This window comes from Dendrobates tinctorius, unplaced genomic scaffold (genome assembly GCF_039654945.1).
Source record: "Dendrobates tinctorius isolate UK_male_01 unplaced genomic scaffold, ASM3965494v1 ptg000116l, whole genome shotgun sequence".
NCBI lineage: Eukaryota > Metazoa > Chordata > Amphibia > Anura > Dendrobatidae > Dendrobates > Dendrobates tinctorius.
In genome coordinates, this window is record NW_027361784.1 from 44,250,664 (window position 1) to 44,275,851 (window position 25,188).

Genomic DNA, 25,188 nt, shown 5'->3' on the forward strand with positions numbered 1-25,188 from the left:
GCTTTACGACCTTCAACAAATGCGTCAAATATCTTTATAGTTTGATGGATTTACAGATGCGCCGATATCAAATATATTTATATTTTTTATTATTTTTCTTTTTTAGACGGGTGAAGGGGGGTGATTTGAATTTTTACATTTCTTTAAGAGTTGTTATACACAAAGAGTTACCAAAGCTTTATCTCTATTTTTTTCTCATAAATCAATAGTGCCTGTGAAAATAAGACACTTTATAGCTTATCAGAATAAATCGCTTATTTCTCCTCCTGAACTAATCTTTCATATTAACATTTTCAACTCACTGGTAAAAATCTGCATTTAATGAAAACAAATTCTCTCGTTACTGACATAGATGACCGTCCAGGAGGAGAAAGAAGAAGGTTTCTCTGACATATTACAAAGTTACTTATTTCATGTGTTCTATTGATTTATGAAATACAAATCTGAACAGCGTTTACGCTCTGAAGACTTTTTTTTTCACTTTTCACATACATTTTTAGTCCCTATAGGGGACTGAGAACTGTGATTGTTCCATGATATATACACTGCTCAAAAAAATAAAAGGGAACACTTAAACAACAGAATATAACTCCAAGTAAATCAAACTTCTGTGAAATCGAACTGTCCACTTAGGAATCAACACTCATTGACAATCAATTTCACATGCTGTTGTGCAAATGGAATAGACAACAGATGGAAATTATTGGCAATTATCAAGACACCCTCAATAAAGGAGTGGTCCTGCAGGTGGGGACCACAGACCACATCTCAGTACCAAAGCTTTCTGGCTGATGTTTTGGTCACTTTTGAATGTTGCTTGTGCTTTCACACTCGTGGTAGCATGAGACGGACTCTACAGCCCACACAAGTGGCTCATGTAGTGCAGCTCATCCAGGATGGCACATCAATGCGAGCTGTGGCAAGAAGGTTTGCTGTGTCTGTCAGCATAGTGTCCAAAGGCTGGAGGCGCTATCAGGAGACAGGCCAGTACACCAGGAGATGTGGAGGGGGCCGTAGGAGGGCAACAACCTAGCAGCAGGACCGCTACCTCTGCCTTTGTGCAAGGAGGAACAGGAGGAGCACTGCCAGAGCCCTGCAAAATGACCTCCAGCAGGCCACAAATGTGCATGTGTCTGCACAAACGGTTAGAAACCGACTCCATGAGGATAGTCTGAGGGCCCGACGTCCACAGATGGGGGTTGTGCTCACAGCCCAGCACCATGCAGGATGCTTGGCATTTGCCACAGAACACCAGGATTGGCAAATCTGGCACCCTGTGCTCTTCACAGATGAAATCAGGTTCACACTGAGCACATGTGACAGATGTGACAGAGTCTGGAGACATCGTGGAGAGCGATCTGCTGCCTGCAACATCCTTCAGCATGACCGGTTTGGCATTGGGTCAGTAATGGTGTGGGGTGGCATTTCTTTGGAGGGCCGCAGAGCCCTCCATGTGCTCGCCAGAGGTAGCCTGACTGCCATTAGGTACCGAGATGAGATCCTCAGACCCCTTGTGAGACCATATGCTGGTGCGGTTGTCCCTGGGTTCCTCCTAATGCAGGACAATGCCAGACCTCATGTGGCTGGATTGTCAGCAGTTCCTGCAAGATGAAGGCATTGAAGCTATGGACTGGCCCGCCCGTTCCCCAGACCTGAATCTGATTGAGCACATCTGGGACATCATGTCTCGCTCCATCCACCAATGTCCCATTACACCACCGACTGTCCAGGAGTTGACGGATGCTTTAGTCCAGGTCTGGGGGGAGATCCCTCAGGAGACCATTCACTGCCTCGTCAGGAGCATGTCCAGGCATTGTAGGGAGGTCATACAGGCACGTGGAGGCCACACACAATACTGAGCCTCATTTTGACTTGTTTTAAAGACATTACATTCCACTTTAATTTTGTGTGTGACTCCAAATCCAGGCCTCCATTGGTTAATAAATTTGATTTCCATTTATGATTTTTGTGTGATTTTGTTGTCGGCACATTCAACTTTGTACAGAACAAAGTATTCAATGAGGACATTTCATTCATTCAGATCTAGGATGTGTTATATGAGTGTTCCCTTCATTTTTTTGAGCAGTGTACAATGATATCACAATGCTGCAGTATATAGTGATAATGGCGGCTGAGGTGAGACGGCCTCACAGGTATCAGATGCTCCTCTTATAATGCAGCTGCTCTCATATAAGCTGATATTTTCAGGTTTGTGGCCATTTAGTATCAAAACTCTTTTGCCAACTGGTGTCTATAGGGGCACTACCATGCGGCAGCCGGTGGCTGGTTGGCATCCAGTCTGCTCACGGTCCTATACCCTGCACCAGTTGTGCCGCTAGCATACGGCAGGTGGTGGCTGGTTGGCATCCAGTCTGCACACGGTCCTATACCCTGCCCTAGTCGTGCCGCTAGCATACGGCTGGTGGTGGCTGGTTGGCATCCAGTCTGCACACGGTCCTATACCCTGCCCTAGTCGTGCCGCTAGCATATGGCAGGCGGTGGCTGGTTGGCATCCAGTCTGCACACGGTCTTATACCCTGCCCTAGTTGTGCCGCTAGCATACGGCAGCCGGTGACTGGTTGGCATTAAGTCTACACACGGTCCTACACCCTGCCGCAGTTATGCCGCTAGCATATGGCATGTGGTGGCTGGTTGGCATCCAGTCTGCTCACAGTCCTATACCCTGCACCAGTTGTGCCGCTAGCATACGGCTGGTGGTGGCTGGTTGGCATCCAGTCTGCACACGGTCCTATACCCTGCCCTAGTCGTGCCGCTAGCATATGGCAGGCGGTGGCTGGTTGGCATCCAGTCTGCACACGGTCCTATACCCTGCCCTAGTCGTGCCGCTAGCATATGGCAGGCGGTGGCTGGTTGGCATCCAGTCTGCACACGGTCCTATACCCTGCCCTAGTCGTGCCGCTAGCATATGGCAGGCGGTGGCTGGTTGGCATCCAGTCTGCACACGGTCCTATACCCTGCCCTAGTTGTGCCGCTAGCATACGGCAGCCGGTGACTGGTTGGCATTAAGTCTACACACGGTCCTACACCCTGCCGCAGTTATGCCAGGTGGTGGCTGGTTGGCATCCAGTCTGCACACAGTCCTACACCCTGCCGCAGTTATGCCGCTAGCATACGGCAGGTGGTGGCTGGTTGGCATCCAGTCTGCACACGGTCCTACACCCTGCCGCAGTTATGCTGCTAGCATACGGCAGGTGGTGGCTGGTTGGCATCCAGTCTGCACACGGTCCTATACGCTGCCCCAGTTGTGCCGCTAGCATACAGCAGGTGGTGGCTGGTTGGCATACAGTCTGCACACGGTCCTATACCCTGCCCTAGTCGTGCCGCTAGCATATGGCAGGCGGTGGCTGGTTGGCATCCAGTCTGCACACGGTCCTATACCCTGCCCTAGTCGTGCCGCTAGCATATGGCAGGCGGTGGCTGGTTGGCATCCAGTCTGCACACGGTCCTATACGCTGCCCCAGTTGTGCCGCTAGCATACAGCAGGTGGTGGCTGGTTGGCATACAGTCTGCACACGGTCCTATAGGCTGCCCCAGTTTTGCCGCTAGCATACAGCAGGTGGTGGCTGGTTGGCATCCAGTCTGCACACGGTCCTATACGCTGCCCCAGTTGTGCCGCTAGCATACAGCAGGTGGTGGCTGGCTAGCATCCAGTCTGCTCACGATCCTATACCCTGCCCCAGTTGTGCCACTGGATACAGCTGCGGTTTTCTAATTTTGATACTTCTCTCTTTTAATTGGAAGAGAGGAATGTAAAGACCCCGAAAACCAACGCTCTCTTAGAGACCCCAAGATGGTTAGATGAAAGCCTTCACTCCTGCCGGTAATAAAGGGGGCAGACAGGATGGATGCACATGACTGACAGCTCCGCAGATTTTATCGCCAATGACTTATTAATCAGTGTCCCCTGAGGCCGCCACCAGCAACTTAAAGGGATGAGACTGATAACGGAGCAGCTTCAGAGACAGGTGGAGGCACCGCAGAGCGAAGAGCCGCGCCATCCGTCAGTGCTGTCTCTGCTAAGACTACAGCATCCAGCTCGTCTCATATTTAAAGGGAAACCTTCCTCGGCTCCAAACTCCGTCTCATGATTGATATACAAGTTATAATGCAGAATTTAAAAAAAAAAAAAAAAAAAAGGACACTGCAGAGTTGTCTACTCAATGGAGAGGGCAAAAGTGCTGCCCCCTGCTGCAATGGAGAGAGTGCATCAATGGGACAATGGAGCTCCACCCTGTGCAAGTGAGCTGCAATACCGTACAAAGCCTGTAGACAGGAGTGGCGCTGTTTCTGGAAAAAAAGCAACAATGTTTTCTTATCTAATAGAACCAATGATCCAAAGGTGAGCTGAGGACACCTACTGGTCATCGCTGGAATTACACCAAGCAAAATAGAGTTTCTCAAATATATGTACCGTATATTTTCTAATTTTTGGATTATCCTAATTTTTCATTTTTGGGAGGAACAGCTCGTGATAGGTCATATATGGACAGGGAACGTCACGGGAGGAATTGCATTGTGGGCCTATTCTTCTAAGAAATGGCCTGATAGAATATTTTGACAATTCATCGGATAACTATGGCTCAGCAGATGATGAGGGTTGTAGTTCACAGCAGCAGACCGATCATATACTCTAATGAAAGCCAACACAAGCCCATAACCTTTCTATTTACATACCTGTGGCCCTATAGGTCCAATGGGGCCCGCGACTCCAGTCAGTCCCTGTGGTCCCTGTAGAAAAAAAAATCATAAAGATTACCGTATGTAGCGTAACGAATGATAGGAGTTGCAGTATATAAGTATTATTACGGGACGGACGGTGATTGCAGGTAATGGACGCCTACAAGGGCAATTTAGTTCGCTGGATGAAAAACGAGTCAACTGAGAATCAGTGAGTGAGCTCTGATAGCAGATTTCATAACTCCATAACGTCTGAGCTCCTTTTTGACCACAGGCCACATCAAAGCTGAGCCGAGCTTCGATGAGGTCATAAATCACCTGAGAGGAGAGAGGAGCTGAGCAAAAATATAGAATAGTTACAAAACTACTGGTCGGATGGAGCTCACTGATGGATTCTCAGTTAGCTCCTGCTGCAACATGTAGTGAAAAAAAAAGGAGCCTGTAAAAGCCAAACGGGGCAAGATTTTTAAGGAAGCACAACTGAAAAAAAAAATATATATAAGCAGTTTCCTATAGAAGTGAAAATCGCTTTTTTCTTGAGAACGGAGAGGATTTTTAATAGGAGATAAATTACAAAGTTACTTTTTTTTATCAAGGACTTTGTAACTTTACACATTAAAGGTGATGAGGAAATCCCTTAGAATTTGGGAAAAGATATGATCGTATTATACAGACGGGCGTCTCACCGCTTCCCCAGGATTTCCTTCTTCTCCTTTTTCCCCTTTTTCTCCAGGAATTCCCTAGGAGCAAGGACAAGTTTCCATTATTCCATGTTCTTAAAGCGATTGTCTAACTAAAACCAAACTTTCTGCTAGTTATAAAAAATTAAAAAAAAGTATTTCTCACCCTCCACGGGTCCAGCACTGAGTCTCCGCTGCTGCCCCCTCGTGTTGTTGTTTGTCTGCAGCGCTGGTGTCCCGTCGACAGCGCTGTGATTAATCACTGAGCTCAGCTGCTCTGTCCATGTAAAGGGCACAGTGACCGGGCAGCGGAGGAGGCTCAGCTCTGGACCCGGGGAGGGGGAGTAATACCAGGATTCTTTTATTATAACTAGAAGAAAGTTTTCTGGCATTGGAGAACCCCTCTAAGTTAAGAATTGAAAGACAGACAGATAATTTCTATTTTATTTTCATCTTTTCACTCTTTTTCATTTCCATATGATTTGCTCGATTATAAGGATCGTACATCTGTCGCCATCATGTGGTGGGAAGTAAGAATTACAGTCACAGTAAAGTATCCTGTCTAGAGCAGTCAGAGGAGACCCCCAGTGGTCAGGGAAGGATATGGAATAATTCACAAAGTTCTGGCCATCACTCTAAGGGGTTATGGGGCCCAATGGCCACCACTGATATGGGGGAGATAGATAGAAAGATAGATAGAGATAATATATAGATAGATAATAGGTAGATCGACATCTTCACCCGCCTCTGTTCCCTACCTAATCTCACCACCTCTCCCTTCCCACTATCTGACCACCACCTACTCACCTTCTCATCCTTGTCCTCCTCACCTTCCCCCCCCATGTCCAGCCACTAGCACATCCTCGCAGAAACCTCTCACACCTACTAGACAATCACAGACTCTCAGACTCTCTTCTACCTCTGTCCTCCATATCTTCACTACACAATACGGACAGCGCCACCGCTCTCTACAACACCACCCTCACATCAGCCATAGACTCAGTTGCCCCTCTCACGCATGGCAAAGTGCCAAAACAACAACAGGCAACCCTGGCACAACAACCTCACCAAAAAACTTGGAAGAAACACGCCTGCCAGACGACTTCACTGCTCTCAAACAAGCTACACTTGCCTTCAAATCAGCCCTCACCTCTGCCAAACAGCCCTATTTCACAAACCTTGTATCTTCACTATCTCACAACCCAAAACAACTGTTCAGCACATTCAACTCTCTCCTCCGCCCACCACTGCCACCTCCAACTCCCCTCATCTCCGCTGAGGACTTTGCCACCTACTTCAAAAACAAGATCGACCAAACAAGGCAATCCTTTACAGTTCCACCACCCCAACCGCTCCACATACCGGACCTCTGCCCTTCCCCAATAACCTCCCTCTCCAACATCACTGAAGGAGAGCTTACTCATCTCCTTTCCAAATCACGCCTCACCACCTGTGCACTTGACCCCATCCCTTCCCACCTGCTCCCCAACCTCACTAACATGATAATTCCAGCCCTAACCCATCTCTTCAACCTATCCCTAACTTCTGGTACCTTCCCCTCTGCCTTCAAACATGCCACCATAACACCCAACCTCAAAAAGTCAAACCTTGACCCAACTGCTATTCCCAGCTTTCGCCCCATATCACTGCTCCCGTTTGCTTCCAAATTCCTTGAACAGCATGTCCATGCTCAACTTTCCTCCCACCTCTCATCTAACTCCCTCCTTGACATCCTCCAATCTGGCTTCCGCCCCCACCACTCAACTGAAACTGCCCTGACCAAAATTACTAATGACTAGAGTTGAGCGATACCGTCCGATACTTCAAAGTATCGTATCGGATGGTATCGGCCGATCTTTAAAAAAAGTATCAGTATCGCCGATTCCGATACCGGAAGTCCCATTCAAGTCTATGGGACTTCCGGTATCGGAATAAGAAAAACCCTTTCCTGCCCTTGTACAGCCTCTCTGGGGTCTGTACGGGCCTTTCGGGGGGCTGTGCCGGCCTGCCAGGGGGTCTGTGCAGGCTCCGGTGGTCTGTGCCGGCCTGCCGGTGGTCTGTGCAGGCTCCGGGGGTCTGTGCAGGCATCGTCCGATGGGACTACAAGTCCCATCGGGCGATGCCTGCTACCATGACAGTGATTGACACATTAGCCAATGATGGGACAGTAGTAGTCCCATCATCCGGCTAATGTGTTAAATGTAAAAAAAAAAAAAAAAAAATTACATGCTACATACATACAACATGCATACTACATACATGCTACATTCATACTACATACATGCTACATTCATACTACATAAATACTACATGCAACATACATACTACATATATACTACATGCATGCTACATACATACTGCATGCTACATACATACCACATATATACTACATACATACTACATGCATGCTACATACATAACACATATATACTACATGCATGCTACATACATACTACATGCTACATACTACATATATACTACATGCATGCTACATACTACATGCTACATATATACTACATGCATGCTACATACATACTGCATGCTACATGCATGCTACATACATACTACATACATACTACATGCTACATACATACTACATATATACTACATACATACTACATACATACTACATGCATGCTACATGCATGCTACATACATAACACATATATACTACATGCATGCTTCATACATACTACATGCTACATACATACCATATACATACTACATGCATGCTACATACATACTACATGCATGCTACATACTACATGCTACATATATACTACATGCATGCTACATACATACTGCATGCTACATGCATGCTACATACATACTACATGCTACATACATACTACATATATACTACATACATACTACATACATACTACATGCATGCTACATGCATGCTACATACATAACACATATATACTACATGCATGCTACATACATACTACATGCATGCTACATACATACTACATGCTACATACATACTACATATATACTACATGCATGCTACATACATACTACATGCTACATACATACTACATATATACTACATGCATGCTACATACTACATGCTACATACACTCACTGGCCACTTTATTAGGTACACCATGCTAGTAAGGGGTTGGACCCCCTTTTGCCTTCAGAACTGCCTCAATTCTTCGTGGCAGAGATTCAACAAGGTGCTGGAAGCATTCCTCAGAGATTTTGGACCATATTGACATGATGGCATCACACAGTTGGCGCAGATTTGTCGGCTGCACATCCCTGATGCGAATCTCCCGTTCCACCACATCCCAAAGATGCTCTATTGGATTGAGATCTGGTGACTGAGGAGGCCATTTGAGTACAGTGAACTCATTGTCATGTTCAAGAAACCAATCTGAGATGATTCGAGCTTTATGACATGGCGCATTATCCTGCTGAAAGTAGCCATCAGATGTTGGGTACATTGTGGTCATAAAGGGATGGACATGGTCAGCAACAATACTCAGGTAGGCTGTGGCGTTGCAACGATGCTCAATTGGTACCAAGGGGCCCAAAGAGTGCCCAGAAAAAATTCCCCACACCATGACACCACCACCACCAGCCTGAACCGTTGATACAAGGCAGGATGGATCCATGCTTTCATGTTGTTTACGCCAAATTCTGACCCTACCATCCGAATGTCGCAGCAGAAATCGAGACTCATCAGACCAGGCAACGTTTTTCCAATCTTCTACTGTCCAATTTCGATGAGCTTGTGCAAATTGTAGCCTCAGTTTCCTGTTCTTAGCTGAGAGGAGTGGTACCCGGTGTGGTCTTCTGCTGCTGTAGCCCATCTGCCTCAAAGTTCGACGCACTGTGCGTTCAGAGATGCTCTTCTGCCTACCTTGGTTGTAACGGGTGGCAATTTGAGTCACTGTTGCCTTTCTATCAGCTCGAACCAGTCTGCCCATTCTCCTCTGACCTCTGGCATCAACATGGCATTTCCGGCCACAGAACTGACGCTCACTGGATTTTTTTTCTTTTTCGGACCATTCTCTGTAAACCCTAGAGATGGTTGTGCGTGAAAATCCCAGTAGATCAGCAGTTTCTGAAATACTCAGACCAGCCCTTCTGGCACCAACAATCATGCCACGTTCAAAGGCACTCAAATCACCTTTCTTCCCCATACTGATGCTCGGTTTGAACTGCAGGAGATTGTCTTGACCATGTCTACATGCCTAAATGCACTGAGTTGCCGCCATGTGATTGGCTGATTAGAAATTAAGTCTTAACACACAGTTGGACAGATGTACCTAATAAAGTGGCCAGTGAGTGTACATACTACATATATACTACATGCATGCTACATACATACTACATACACTCACTGGCCACTTTATTAGGTACACCTGTCCAACTGTGTGTTAAGACTTAATTTCTAATCAGCCAATCACATGGTGGCAACTCAGTGCATTTAGGCATGTAGACATGGTCAAGACAATCTCCTGCAGTTCAAACCGAGCATCAGTATGGGGAAGAAAGGTGATTTGAGTGCCTTTGAACGTGGCATGATTGTTGGTGCCAGAAGGGCTGGTCTGAGAATTTCAGAAACTGCTGATCTACTGGGATTTTCACGCACAACCATCTCTAGGGTTTACAGAGAATGGTCCGAAAAAGAAAAAAAATCCAGTGAGCGGCAGTTCTGTGGCCGGAAATGCCATGTTGATGCCAGAGGTCAGAGGAGAATGGGCAGACTGGTTCGAGCTGATAGAAAGGCAACAGTGACTCAAATTGCCACCCGTTACAACCAAGGTAGGCAGAAGAGCATCTCTGAACGCACAGTGCGTCGAACTTTGAGGCAGATGGGCTACAGCAGCAGAAGACCACACTGGGTACCACTCCTCTCAGCTAAGAACAGGAAACTGAGGCTACAATTTGCACAAGCTCATCGAAATTGGACAGTAGAAGATTGGAAAAACGTTGCCTGGTCTGATGAGTCTCGATTTCTGCTGCGACATTCGGATGGTAGGGTCAGAATTTGGCGTAAACAACATGAAAGCATGGATCCATCCTGCCTTGTATCAACGGTTCAGGCTGGTGGTGGTGGTGTCATGGTGTTGGGAATTTTTTCTGGGCACTCTTTGGGCCCCTTGGTACCAATTGAGCATCGTTGCAACGCCACAGCCTACCTGAGTATTGTTGCTGACCATGTCCATCCCTTTATGACCACAATGTACCCAACATCTGATGGCTACTTTCAGCAGGATAATGCGCCATGTCATAAAGCTCGAATCATCTCAGATTGGTTTCTTGAACATGACAATGAGTTTACTGTACTCAAATGGCCTCCTCAGTCACCAGATCTCAATCCAATAGAGCATCTTTGGGATGTGGTGGAACGGGAGATTCGCATCAGGGATGTGCAGCCGACAAATCTGCGCCAACTGTGTGATGCCATCATGTCAATATGGTCCAAAATCTCTGAGGAATGCTTCCAGCACCTTGTTGAATCTCTGCCACGAAGAATTGAGGCAGTTCTGAAGGCAAAAGGGGGTCCAACCCCTTACTAGCATGGTGTACCTAATAAAGTGGCCAGTGAGTGTATATACTACATGCATGCTACATACATACTGCATGCTACATGCATGCTACATACATACTACATACATACTACATACATACTACATGCTACATACATACCACATATATACTACATACATACAATACATTCATACAATACATACATAGACATACAGTACATATAACATAGAGTAACATACTTACCAATACTTGTCACATTGTTCCCTGAAGCCATTGTCTTTTCCGGAATAAATATTAACATAACAAACCACAAAAATACTCACCCACGATCCGAAGCAGTCCACGAGTGTGTCCCACGATGATCTTGGGTAGAGAACTGCAGCATCAGCTGTTGCTGCCGTTCTCTACGGGCTGCAGGAATCCAATGACGGAAGGTAGGTATCCTTCCGCACTGTATTCCTCCGCCACTTAAAAAAAAAAAAAGTCCCTAGTCTCACTTTATGCCATTGCAGTGTGGGAAATTCCCACGCAGCAATGGCATAAAGTGAGACTAGGGACTTTTTTTTTTTTAAGTGGCGGAGGAATACAGTGCGGAAGGATACCTACCTTCCGTCATTGGATTCCTGCAGCCCGTAGAGAACGGCAGCATCATCTGATGCTGCAGTTCTCTACCCAAGATCGTCGTGGGACACACTCGTGGACTGCTTCGGATCGTGGGTGAGTATTTTTGTGGTTTGTTATGTTAATATTTATTCCGGAAAAGACAATGGCTTCGGGGAACAATGTGACAAGTATTGGTAAGTATGTTACTCTATGTTATATGTACTGTATGTCTATGTATGTATTGTATGAATGTATTGTATGTATGTAGTATATATGTGGTATGTATGTAGCATGTAGTATGTATGTAGTATGTATGTAGCATGCATGTAGCATGTAGTATGTATGTAGCATGCATGTAGTATATATGTAGTATGTATGTAGCATGCATGTAGTATATATGTAGCATGTATGTAGTATGTATGTGGTATGTATGTAGCATGTAGTATATATGTAGTATGTATGTAGCATGTAGTATGTATGTAGTATGTATGTAGTATGTATGTGGTATGTATGTAGCATGTAGTATGTATGTAGCATGCATGTAGTATATATGTAGTATGTATGTAGCATGTAGTATGTATGTAGTATGTATGTAGTATGTATGTGGTATGTATGTAGCATGTAGTATGTATGTAGCATGCATGTAGTATATATGTAGTATGTATGTAGCATGTAGTATGTATGTAGTATGTATGTAGTATGTATGTGGTATGTATGTAGCATGTAGTATGTATGTAGCATGCATGTAGTATATATGTAGTATGTATGTAGTATGTATGTGGTATGTATGTAGCATGTAGTATGTATGTAGCATGCATGTAGCATGCATGTAGTATGTAGCATGCATGTAGTATGTATGTAGCATGCATGTAGTATGTATGTAGTATGTATGTAGTATGTATGTAGCATGCAGTATGTATGTAGCATGTATGTAGTATGTATGTAGTATATATGTAGTATGTATGTAGCATGTAGTATGTATGTAGCATGCATGTAGTATATATGTAGTATGTATGTAGCATGCATGTAGTATGTATGTAGTATGTATGTAGTATGTATGTAGCATGCAGTATGTATGTAGCATGTATGTAGTATGTATGTAGTATATATGTAGTATGTATGTAGCATGTAGTATGTATGTAGCATGCATGTAGTATGTATGTAGCATGTATGTAGTATGTATGTAGCATGTATGTAGTATGTATGTAGCATGTAGTATGTATGTAGCATGCATGTAGTATGTATGTAGTATTTTTTTTTTTTTTTTTAACATTTAACACATTAGCCGGATGATGGGACTACTACTGTCCCATCATTGGCTAATGTGTCAATCACTGTCATGGTAGCAGGCATCGCCCGATGGGACTTGTAGTCCCATCGGACGATGCTTGCACAGACCCCCGGACATCAGCACAGCCCCCCGGCAGGCCGGCACAGCCCCCCGGCAGGCCGGTACAGACCCCCACAGGGTGCACAGCCCCCCGGCAGGCCGGTACAGACCCCGGGCAGTCCACACAGCCCCCCGGCAGGCCGGCACAGCCCCCCGGCAGGCCGGCAGAGACCCCCGGAAGGCCCGAAATGACGGCGCATCATGATGCGCACACACCGCGCATCATGATGACGTCAGGCCGTCAATCAACTGAACTTCCGATTCCGATGCCGAATTCCGATATTGAAAAAATATCGGAAGTCGGTATCGGAATTCCGATACAGCAAGTATCGGCCGATACCCGATACTTGCGGTATCGGAATGCTCAACACTACTAATGACTTACTCACAGCCAAAGCTAACAGACAATTCTCCATCCTCCTCCTTCTTGACCTGTCCTCTGCCTTTGACACAGTTGACCACTGCTACAGATTCTATCTTCCCTTGGCATAAAAGACCTCGCCCTGTCCTGGATTTCCTCATACCTTTCTGACCACACATTCAGTGTTTCCCACTCCCACACTACCTCCTCATCCCGCCCCCTCTGTTAGAGTCCCCCAAGGCTCTGTCCTGGGGCCCCTACTTTTTTCCCCCATCTATACTTTTGGCCTAGGACAACTCAAAGTCCCATGGCTTCCAGTACCACCTGTATGCAGATGACACTCAGATCTACCTCTCTGGCCCAGATGTCACCTCTCTGCTGTCCTGAATCCCGGAGTGTCTATCAGCCATATCCTCCTTTTTCACCTCTCACTTCCTAAAACTCAACGTAGACAAAACTGAACTCATTATCTTTCCTCCATCCCACGTATCTTCCTTACCCGATCTATCTATTATGGTAAATGGCATCAAGCTCTCTCCTGCACCTGAAATCTGCTGCCTTGGAGCAACTCTCGACTCTGCCCTGTCCTTCAAACTGCACGTCCAATCTCTTGCCACCTCCTGTCACCTCCAACTCAAAAATATTTCCAGAATCTGTCCCTTCCTCAGTCCTCAATCTACTAAAACTCTTGTACATGCCCTCATCATCTCCCGCCTTGACTACTGCAACACTCTCCTCTGTGGCCTCCCTGCTAACTCTCTTGCACCAATCCAGTCTGTCCTCAATTCTGCTGCCCAACTAATCCACCTCTCTCCTCGCTACTCCCCTGTCTCTCCCCTCTGCAAATCCCTCCATTGGCTCCCAATTCCCCAACGAATCCAGTTCAAACTACTAACACTGACCTACAAAGCCATCCACAACCTGTCCCCTCCCTATATCTCTGAACTAATCTCCCAATATCTTCCTTCACATAATCTTCGATCCTCCCAAGACCTCCTACTCTCCTCTACACTTATTCGTTCCTCACACAACCACCTCCAAGATTTCTCCCGAATATCCCCCATCCTCTGGAATGCCATGCGCCTCAACACGTCCGGTTATCCACCACCCTCGGATCCTTCAAACGGAACCTGAAAACCCATCTCTTCAGGAAAGCTTACAGCCTGCAATAACCATTCTGCCGCCTCATCACCACCAGAGCTGCTGCCTTATCACCACCAGAGCTGCTGCACCCACGACCTTGTCTCTTCCCCACTATCCCGTAGAATGTAAGTCCGCAAAGACAGGGTCCTCACCCCTCTGTACCAGTCCGTCATTTTAAATTTGTTTACTGTTAACAATATCTATAACTTTGTATGTAACTCCCCTTCTCATGTACAGCACCATGGAATTAATGGCGCTATATAAATAAGTAATAATAATAACAGATAGATAGATGATAGATAATATTGTAGAAGATAGATAATAGATAGATAATAGAGAGAATAGATAGATAGATAATAGATGATAGATAGATAGATGATAGATTGATGATAGATAGATGATATAGATAATAGATAAATAGATTTGTATCTCTCTTTCAATCATATTATCATCACTTGTATTTTCTTCTGTGGCTGCTGACTGTTCGCTTTCATTATTCTGATTAGTGGATAATTTCCCCTCATTATTACAATTAAGATTGGATCGTTTCGTTATCTGGCAGCAGTGGTGTTGGTGTCGGTGGCAGTGGTGGTGGTGGTGGTAGTGTCGGTGGCAGTGGTGGTGGTGGCAGTCACAGTGGTGGTGATGGCGGTTGCCGTGGTGCTTCGGTGGTGGCAGTGCCAGTGTCGGTGCCAATGTCGGTGGCAGTAATAGTGGCAGTGGTGTTGTACGGGTGACCCACTGGCGGCATGACAATGGCTGCCCGGGTTATCACCGCCCCAGGTACATTTCCTGTGAACAGGTGTAGCAGAGCCGAGGTGTCACTTGCCCCTTTGTGACTCGGGATCGCTCTTTTTATCGGTGAGATTTATAGGACTTCACGTCACCCTGCCACGTTACTAGGAAGAAGCCGACCGTGGACCGGTCTGAGCTCTGCTACGTCAGGATGGTCTAGTGTTGGCATTACCGATACTTACGGGCAGTCCGGGCTCTCCGACCACAGTCTCTGTCTGGAAGGAAACAGATATATTAGCTTCTGGCAATATTTACAGGAGATCTGGGAGGCACGGGGTTAATAATATGGGGTCCCATCTTCCTCACATTTCCTTGGGTTTAGGGTCTGTATGCGGCAGATTTGGCCGATCTTATGTCATATTGTCTCCTGCATTGTGGTGAATGGATGGGAGTGCAGATATTTCCTCCGCCGGCAGTGAATACGCTCAGAGATGATTTGCGCATATTCCGATGCCTGAACAATATATATTTATTTATATATAGATCTTGGTCTTTTATTTCGCCAATTTTTATCCACAGTGTTAAATTACACAATGATGTCCTCCTGCGACCACCACTAGGGGGAGCAAAGGAACTAACAGCATACTGTTCATACAATGATCTCAATAATACATCAGTTTGCAGTAGGTTCGTAAGCTCCCCCTAGTGGTGGCTGCTGGAAGGGGAAAGTGTTATCAATTGTACAAGTGAATAATCTGAGAGACATGCTTCTTTCTCCACTTATAAGCCACTTTGTTTCCTCTCCCACCTCCTGAGCTCGTCATTCAGTCATTCACTATATAAAAAAGAAGCTCAACGCTGTGTTGATTGCAAACTGAGTGATGACGTTACAGTTTCCTATTAAAATCTGTTTAGAAGGAAGTGGGGAGCACGGATAGACAAACACACATAGAAGGTGCTCCTGAGCTTTCTATTGTATGAAGTCTTCCATGCTGTTGCTTTCTAGTGACTGTTTTCTCACTTAGAGCTGGTTTCAGATATACACTACCCAGTACTGCTGTATAACAACCTTTATGATACTGATTTCTAGTAAGAATTTATCTAATCCTAGAGCTGGACTTTCAGCTACACTGCTGTATAATGTCCTCCTTGCAGCTGCTTTCTAGTAAGTGTTTCGCTCCAACCCAGAGCTGAATTCAGAGCAACACTGCCCAGTATTGCTTTGTAATAACCTCAGTGTTGCTTCATTCTATTAGGATTTTATCTTACCCCAGAGCTGCATTAACAGCTACTCTGTTGTATATTGTCCTGAATGCAGCTGCTTTATACTAAGAGATTATTTCACCCCAGAACTGGATTCACAGTTAGACTGCTTTCTACGGTCCTCAATGCAGCTGTTTTATAGTAAGGAATTATTTCACCCCAGAACTGGATTCACAGTTAGACTACTTTCTACGGTCCTCAATGCGGCTGTTTTATAGTAAGGAATTATTTCACCCCAGAACTGGATTCACAGTTAGACTGCTTTCTACGGTCCTCAATGCAGCTGTTTTATAGTAAGGAATTATTTCACCCCAGAGCTGGATTCACAGTTAGACTACTTTCTACGGTCCTCAATGCAGCTGTTTTATAGTAAGGAATTATTTCACCTCAGAACTGGATTCACAGTTAGCTGCATTGAGGACTGTAGAAAGCAGTCTGTTTTATAGTAAGGGATTAGTTCACCACAGAACTGGATTCCCAGCTACACTGCTCAATACTGCACGATAATGACCTCATTTTGCTGTTATTTTTGGACATGTGTTCCAGAGAATCAGGTGAGCAAGATCTCTTCATGTCTCTGTGTGTGCTGTGTATGGGAGACATCTTAGCGGCCAGTCTCTACATACTAGCTCAGAGACAACTGATAATTAAAGTTAGCGCTTTCTTCCTTTTCACCCTTTTGGTATCTATCTAGTGGGTGTAATAGAGTTATGTTAGTGGGTATTAGAGGAGCGGACTGACACTTTCTGTCGATCAGTCATACTGATGGGTCCTCTTAAAGGCAAAGAAAGGAAAATGATGACCATGTGTAATGCATTATTTATAATGATGTATTCTACAGATATACAGAAGGTTCATAGATAACTTACCGCCCCGGCCTTCCCCGGTAGACCAGGAGGACCATCCGAACCCTGAGAAGCAATAATGATGAGCGTTAGATATCAATTACTATATCATTCTCCGCATGGATACTTTTTTTTTACTTTGGCGCCGCTGCTCTTTGCCACTTCTCGGCTCTGACCGCTGCCTCTTGTGTGCGACACTCGCCATCATGTTGGCGGCTCAGCACCATGTACAGGAAGAGAGCCGTCGGCAGAGATCGTGGGGAGCGGCGACACCAGTAGAAAAGAGAGTCCGGAATTGTATTTACAAATAATTTACTTGTAAATAAAGGGACAGTAAACAAAAAACACAAGAAAAACAACAAAAACACCGACTTTTATACCCAATTTTCAAGCAGGACTGAATATAAAAAGACATTTTGTTTTTTATTATTGTTGGCGTCCCTTTAATTATGTGACCACAGAGTTGCCCTCAAAATCCCTGTGAAATGAAACCACCAGATGCCAAAGCATCGAGGTTTCTAATTTTCTGGATTATTGGACTTTGGTTTACAATCAAGAAAATCCAACAGTCTGGAATCACAAAGGTCCCCGGGATGAGACAGAACCTGACTTATTATCACTAATCACGTACTACAGCGAAGGAGAGGGAGGCGATGATTAATGATGACCAATCGGATTAATAATAGAGTGACGTGGTGAGAACCAGTGTCTGACACCGACCGCTGCAGTCCTACGTAAATACCTTATCTCCTTTATCTCCCGTAGGTCCTGACGGTCCGGCAGTACCGCTCTCACCCTATAAAAGTAAAATGGAAATGCATGAAAGGTCAGAATCTGTTCACACGTCCAGACGTTATCTCAGCTGTTGGAGCCGTTCATTTAGCTGGGTCCAAAATAGTAGTCTGCGCAACTTTTGTCCCCCCCCCCCCAAAAAAAAAGGATACGTATTTCCAACACCAAAGTCTGCGGGAAACAGATGCGCTATATCCTCTATCATTAATGGATTCAAGTTACAGCGCCTCTCGTGTCCAGAACAGTAGATGTGCTCAGAAAGGAATGCAAAAAACGAATCGCACCTATAAATGTGTCTATAACATGCCAAAAAACATACATTTTTCACAGCGAGCATTTTTTAGTGCAGAAAAATCTGATGGAAGTTCTCAGTACTGTTCTATGGTATCCTCCATGCTGTTTTCCGGTAAGCATATCACAACTACACCACTAAATACTCATGCACAATGTTCTCCTTACTGCTACTTTCTAGTAAGTGTTTATCCCTCCTAGAGCTGTATTCACAGCTACACTCCTAAATACTCATGCATAATGTTTTTCCTACTGCCACTTTCTAGTAAGGGTTTATCTCACCCAGAGCTGGATTCACAGCTACACTACTAAATACTCATGCATAATGTTTTTCCTACTGCCACTTTCTAGTATGTGTTTATCTCTCTTAGAGCTGGATTCACAGCTACACTCCTAAATACTCATGTACAATGTTCTCTTTGCTGCTACTTACTAGCGTTTATCCCTCCTAGAGCTGGATTCAGAGGTACACTACTAAATACTCATGCACAATATTTTCCTTGCTGCTACTTCCTGGTAAGTGTCTATCCCTCCTAGAGCTAGATTCACAGCTACACTACTAAATACTCATGTGCAATGCTCTCCTTACAGCTACTTTGCAGTAAGTGTTTATCTCTTCTAGAGCTCAATTCACAGGTGCACTGCTCTTGTAATATACCCTTATAGTAAAAATAATAATAATAATAATAATAATAAATAATAATAATAATGTAATATATAATAACAAAATAAATAATTAGATTACTACAGCTCCTCCTCTAAAACTATTACTACTGTAATTATTACTGATATTACTAGTAATATTTTGCAAGCAGCACAAAAAATATGATAAAATATAAATACTAATCACTAATAATAATAATAATAATAATAATACAGCTCCTGCTATTACTAAGAAATAGTAAAGTCATAACTGTACAAGTAAAATAGTAATATTAATAGAAAATCTAAAGCAACAATATAGTTAAAAAATACAAACAACTGTAATACTTTAATGCTACTAAAATAAATAATATACAGCAACTACCGCAGCTCGTCCTACTAATGACAATAAAACTACTGCTATAATATACAAGACTAGCTCCACTGCTAATAATAACAATAATAATAACAATAACAATAACAACAACAACAACAACAATAATAATAATAATAATAATAATAATAGTACTACAACTCTGTCTACCTCTAATAAATATTAGCCCTAATACAAATAGGAATATTGCTATGGATAATAATAGTAATAATAACGAGTAGAGTTGAGCGAAACGGGTCGAAAAAATTCAAAAGTCGCCGACTTTTGGCAAAGTCGGGTTTCATGAAACGAAACCCGACCCTAGGATGAGGTCGGCCACGAGGTCGGCGACTTACGCGCCAAATTCGCGTTTCAAAAGTTTGTTTTGCGCTCTTTTTCAGCCAATCAGGATCCACGGACACTGTGGGCAACGTGATGACATAGGCACAGGTCACCACCATCTTTCAGAAGGGCATGCAAGTGATTGGCTTGCTTTGGGGGGCGTCACAGGGGGTATAAAAGGGCGTGCACACCGACCGCCATCTTACTTCTGCCGATCTTAGCATAGGGAGAGGTTGCTGCTGATTCTGTAGGGAGAGCGTTAGGCAGGGAAGAAGACACCAAAAACTGCTTCTGCTGCTAGCGATTTTGCCTGTACAACACACCAGTCACTGTGCAGTGCAAGGGGAGGCTATATAGTGGTGTATCAGTGGTGTTGGTTGTTGGGCTGCCTTCTAAGGCTTCCTGACATTCCTGCATTGCTGTTTACCCACTGCTCTGCAAACTGCTTTTTTAAAAGCAATCACAATTTTTTTTTTTTGTCCTGCTGAGGTACTGAGCGTGCATTTTTTCACACCATACAGCGGTGTACGCTCCTCACACAGTACCGTGTAACGGCTTTTATCACAGCCACAGTGAAGCTATCAGTGAGTCACTCTGTGAGAATAAGTCGAGGACATGTTCCGTTCTTACAGACCTGCACTCCAATTCTGCCCAATTCTACATACACCTTGTAGTTTGTGATACACTAGCCTATTTCTGCCTGTGACATAGCGCTCAGATACTCAGTGGGCCTCACACAATCCATAAGTGTCCAGTGTCCACAAGTGTGTGCAGAAATTCAAAATCTCCCTTATCCTCTAGTCACTTTGGTCACAGCTCTGCCATCGAGCCTGTGACAGAGCGCTCAGATACTCAGTGGGCCTCACACAATCCATAAGTGTCCAGTGTCCACAAGTGTCAGCAGAAATTCAAAATCTCCCTTATCCTCTAGTCACTTTGGTCACAGCTCTGCCATCGAGCCTGTGACAGAGCGCTCAGATACTCAGTGGGCCTCACACAATCCATAAGTGTCCAGTTTCCACAAGTGTCTGCAGAAATTCAAAATCTCCCTTATCCTCTAGTCACTTTGGTCACAGCTCTGCCATCAAGCCTGTGACAGAGCGCTCAGATACTCAGTGGGCCTCACACAATCCATAAGTGTCCAGTGTCCACAAGTGTCTGCAGAAATTAAAAATCTCCCTTATCCTCTAGTCACTTTGGTCACAGCTCTGCCATCGAGCCTGTGACATAGCGCTCAGATATCAGTGGGCCTCACACAATCCAAAAGTGTCCAGTGTCCACAAGTGTCTGCAGAAATTCAAAATCTCCCCTGTCCTATAGACACCTTGTACCTTGTTTTACATTACTATATAGTTTGTTGGATTTTGTCTACATTTCTACCAAAAATGAGGAAGGCTGGTGGAAGAGGCCGTGGAATTGGGTGGGGGTTGGCAGCTGGTAATGATGGTGTTGGTGGTGGATCTGATGGTAGTGGCAAGAGCAAAATAGGACCGAATGCAGGAGGTGTTGAGCCTGCGTCATCGTCTGGCTACATAAGGCCTCGAACGCTTAGTTTTCTAGGAGTTGGCAAACCGCTTTTAAAGCCAGAGCATCAGGAAAAAGTTTTGTCTTACATTGCTGACTCAGCCTCCAGCTCTATCGCCTCCTCTTCTTCAGTTGTAAAAAGTAAAAGCACTGAGTCGTCATTGGAGGCTCATGTTCATGAACCACACCTTTCCTTGTGTCCTTCACCCCAACCAAGATTGAAGGATGACGCAGGCCATACTACTGATTACTCCATGGAGCTGTTTTCACATACCATGCCTGGATTATCAAGTGAAATGGTGAATTACCCAGGCCAAGATGAATCTGACATGGAGTGCACTGATGCACAGCCGCTGATGGATGATTCTGCTGGTACATTCACTCTGACCACTACATTGTCCTCGCAATGTACAGAGCCAGATTCTGACCCTGATGAGACTCAGGTGCCCCTTCCCGCACACTATACCACCATACACGGTGACACAGAGGAAGGTGCACATGACATAGAAGAGGAGGTGATGGATGACCCAGTTGTTGACCCAGATTGGCATCCATTGGGGGAAGAGGGTGCTGCTTCCAATAGCTCAGATGAGGAGCATCCACAGCAGACATCGACATCGCAACAGCTGTTATCTGGCAGGCCCGGAGCACTCCAAAGACAGGTTCCAAACATCAAAAGAGTTGCTGGACAGCTTGTCCAGAGGGTCAAAAGATCACAGCGTGCTAGGCCGCAAAATGTCTGCCAAAGTAGGAAGAGTGCAGTGTGGCACTTTTTTGAACAAAATCCTCATGATCAGGCCAAGGTTATCTGTAAGAAGTGCGCAAAGACCTTTAGCCGAGGGAAAAATCTGAAAAATTTGAATACCAGTTGCATGCTTAGACATTTAACCAGCATGCACTTGCAAGTGTGGACACAACATCAAACCTCAAGTGCCACATGTGCAACTGATCACAACGAAGGTAGTCAGCAACGCTACATTGTTTCCCCCACTGTAAGCCCACCGGTTAGCACAGCAGCAAATGTTGAGGTGTCGTTGCAATGCCACAGCAGTCAGGGAATCCCACTGTTATATCAACGAAAGACTGATTCTAGGCCATCAGAAAGAACACCAACTCCATCACCATCATCAACCCTCTCTCAGTCCGCCCTGTCCACCGCTACTTCCACCATATGCAGCTCTCAAGTCCAGCTCATCCTCCCAGACACTATGAGTAGGTCAAGAAAGTACTCAGTCTCTCATCCGCGTACACTGGGTTTGAACGCCCACATTGCCAAACTAATCTCGTTTGAGATGATGCCCTTTCGGTTGGTGGAAAGCGCAGCTTTCCGCGAACTCATGGCCTATGCAGTACCACGCTATGACCTACCCAGTCGCCACTTCTTCTCTCGCAAAGCCATCACAGCCCTCCACCATCATGTGAAAGACCGCATTGTCAATGCACTCAAGCAGTCAGTGAGCAGAAAGGTGCACCTCACAACTGATGCATGGTCCAGTCGGCATGGCCAGGGCCGTTACGTGTCCATCACTGCGCACTGGGTTAATGTGGTGGATGCAGGGTCCACAGGGGACAGTGGTGGTGGGACAGTGCTGCCTAGCCCACGGTATAGGAAACAGTTGGCTGTAGGCGTTCCACCCTCCTCCTCCTCCTCCAGAAGCGAAAGCTCGTCCACAGAGCGCAGTCGTACGAGCACTCCATCTGCAGCTGCCACTGTTGCACACGATGTGTCCCCCTATCGAGCAGCTAGTGGAAAGCGTCAGCAGGCTGTGTTGCAGATGATGTGTTTGGGCAACAGACACACCGCCGAGGTACTGGCCGAGTACTTGAAGCGACAAACTGAGTCATGGCTGGGCAGTGTACATCTTGAGGCAGGCAAGGTAGTTAGTGATAACGGCCGTAATTTTGTGGCAGCCATAGCCCTTTCAAAACTCAGCCACATACCTTGCTTGGCTCACACCTTGAACCTGGTGGTGCAGTGCTTCCTCAAAAATTATCCGGAGTTAACAGCCCTGCTCCAGAAGGTGCGAAGACTGTGCGCGCACATCCGCCGGTCGCCTGTACACTCCGTTCGTATGCAGAAGCTGCAGCGATTGCTCCACCTTCCCAACCACCGCCTCATTATCGACATTGCAACAAGGTGGAACTCCACCCTGCACATGGTGGAGCGGCTGTGCGAGCAGAGGCAGGCCATAATGCATTTGTGGGAGGATACACGGCCAGGCACTTTGAGAGCAGACATGGAGTTGACAGGTGTGCAGTGGTCGAAGCTGAAAGACCTCTGTAAAGTCCTTCAGTGTTTTGAGGAATGCACACGGCTGGTAAGCGCAGACGACGCCATCCTAAGCATGAGCATCCCACTTATGCGTCTGCTCATGCAAGCTTTGACGCACCTTAAGGAGCAGGCGTCTGCAGCCAATGTTGATGAGGAGGAAGAGGAGGAGGGAATCCTTGATGACATTCAGCCATTGTCTGCTCAGGGACCTCTCCTGGACGAGGTGGAGGAAGAAGAGGAGGAGGAGGATGATGATGGGGATGATTACTTAGAGGAGGAGGATGCATCTCGTGGGGCAAGTGAAAATGTTGGCGAGGCAAGGTCTGGTACAGGGTTTGTGCGTGACTGGAGGGATGTGGATTTGCCAGAAAGTGCTCCTCCACCCAGCACTCGCAGTGCATCATTGACACCGGGAACATTGGCCCACATGTCAGATTATGCCTTGCAGATCCTAAAAAGGGACCCCCGCATTGCCAAAATGATGAACGATGACGACTACTGGTTGGCCAGCATCCTGGATCCACGCTATAAAGGCAAATTACAAAACATCATGCCACAGGAGAACCTTGACCTAATATTGGCTAATAAACAAGCAACTCTGGTAAATCGGTTGCTTGAGGCATTCCCAGCACACAGCAGCGGTGATGGTTCTCACACGAGCCGTACGGGCCGGGGGCAGCTTGGCAGAGGTGTTCGTGGTGCACACAGCAGAAGTGGCGTTGGAGACAGGGGTTTCATGACAATGTTGTGGACTGATTTTTCAAATACCGCTCACACAACTGGTAATACTGCATCGATGGAAAGTGACAGGAGACAGCAGTTGTCAACTATGGTTACAAACTACTTTTCCTCCCATATCGATGTTCTCCCACACAGGTCATTCCCCTTTGACTACTGGGCCGCTAAACTGGACACCTGGCCTGAATTGGCCCAATATGCCTTACAGGAGCTCGCTTGCCCAGCTGCAAGTGTGCTATCGGAAAGAGTCTTCAGTGCAGCTGGATCAATCCTGACAGAAAAAAGGACCCGTCTGTCAACCCAAAATGTGGATGATCTAACCTTCATTAAAATGAACCATGCATGGGTTTCCAAGGATTTTGTCCCACCTTCCCCTGATGACACATAGGGTGACAGAAAAATGGCTTGCTTTGGTCCACCTCTTCCTGGGACTTCACCTATTTCGCCTTTTGCATCAGCTGAATGTCCAACATCAACATATGCCACTTCTAAAACTCCCTAACTGTGCTGCCTCCCCCCCCATGGCCGGGGTCACCACCTAGCGCATGACACCGTGCGAGTGCCGTTGCCCTGGACAGGTGGGTAGGCCGACTCTTGGGCGCGGGCACTGGCACAGGGTCCCTCATAGTGCAATCAAGTGTCTCTGACGGTGGTGGTGCACACCCGCCGTTAAACACACCGCTGTACTATGAGGGGCCCAGTGCCAGTACCGACGCCCACGAGTGGGCCCCCCTTGCTTGGGCAGGGCCCCAGCATTTGCAATCTTTACCTCTCCCTGCTCCTCCGCTGTGTAATCTGGGCCGTCATATCCATACTGTGCCTGACACCGTCTGAGCCTGCCTCCTGATGTATAGACATATATTTTGAATGTGTACGCTATCCATACATGTTATCCGGGGATACGGTACCCTTTCTAACCTTTGTGCAATCACGTGCAATCCATACTGGGCCTAACACCATCTGAGCCTGCCTCCTGATGTATAGACAT

The 25,188-nt window shown here is 45.9% G+C and overlaps 1 protein-coding gene across 1 annotated transcript in view; it reads right to left on the reverse strand.

Annotated features, from left to right (window-relative positions):
* The window catches only part of COL22A1 (collagen type XXII alpha 1 chain), a 608,111-nt gene that overhangs the window by 141,475 nt on the left and 441,448 nt on the right, over window positions 1-25,188 (reverse strand). The window contains exons 31-35 of the mRNA XM_073590381.1: window positions 17,969-18,022; window positions 17,251-17,292; window positions 15,361-15,393; window positions 5,385-5,438; window positions 4,696-4,749 (exon numbers count right to left, since the gene is read on the reverse strand). Of these exons, the coding sequence (XP_073446482.1) occupies window positions 4,696-4,749; window positions 5,385-5,438; window positions 15,361-15,393; window positions 17,251-17,292; window positions 17,969-18,022 (237 nt within the window). The remainder of the gene's footprint in view (window positions 1-4,695; window positions 4,750-5,384; window positions 5,439-15,360; window positions 15,394-17,250; window positions 17,293-17,968; window positions 18,023-25,188) is intronic.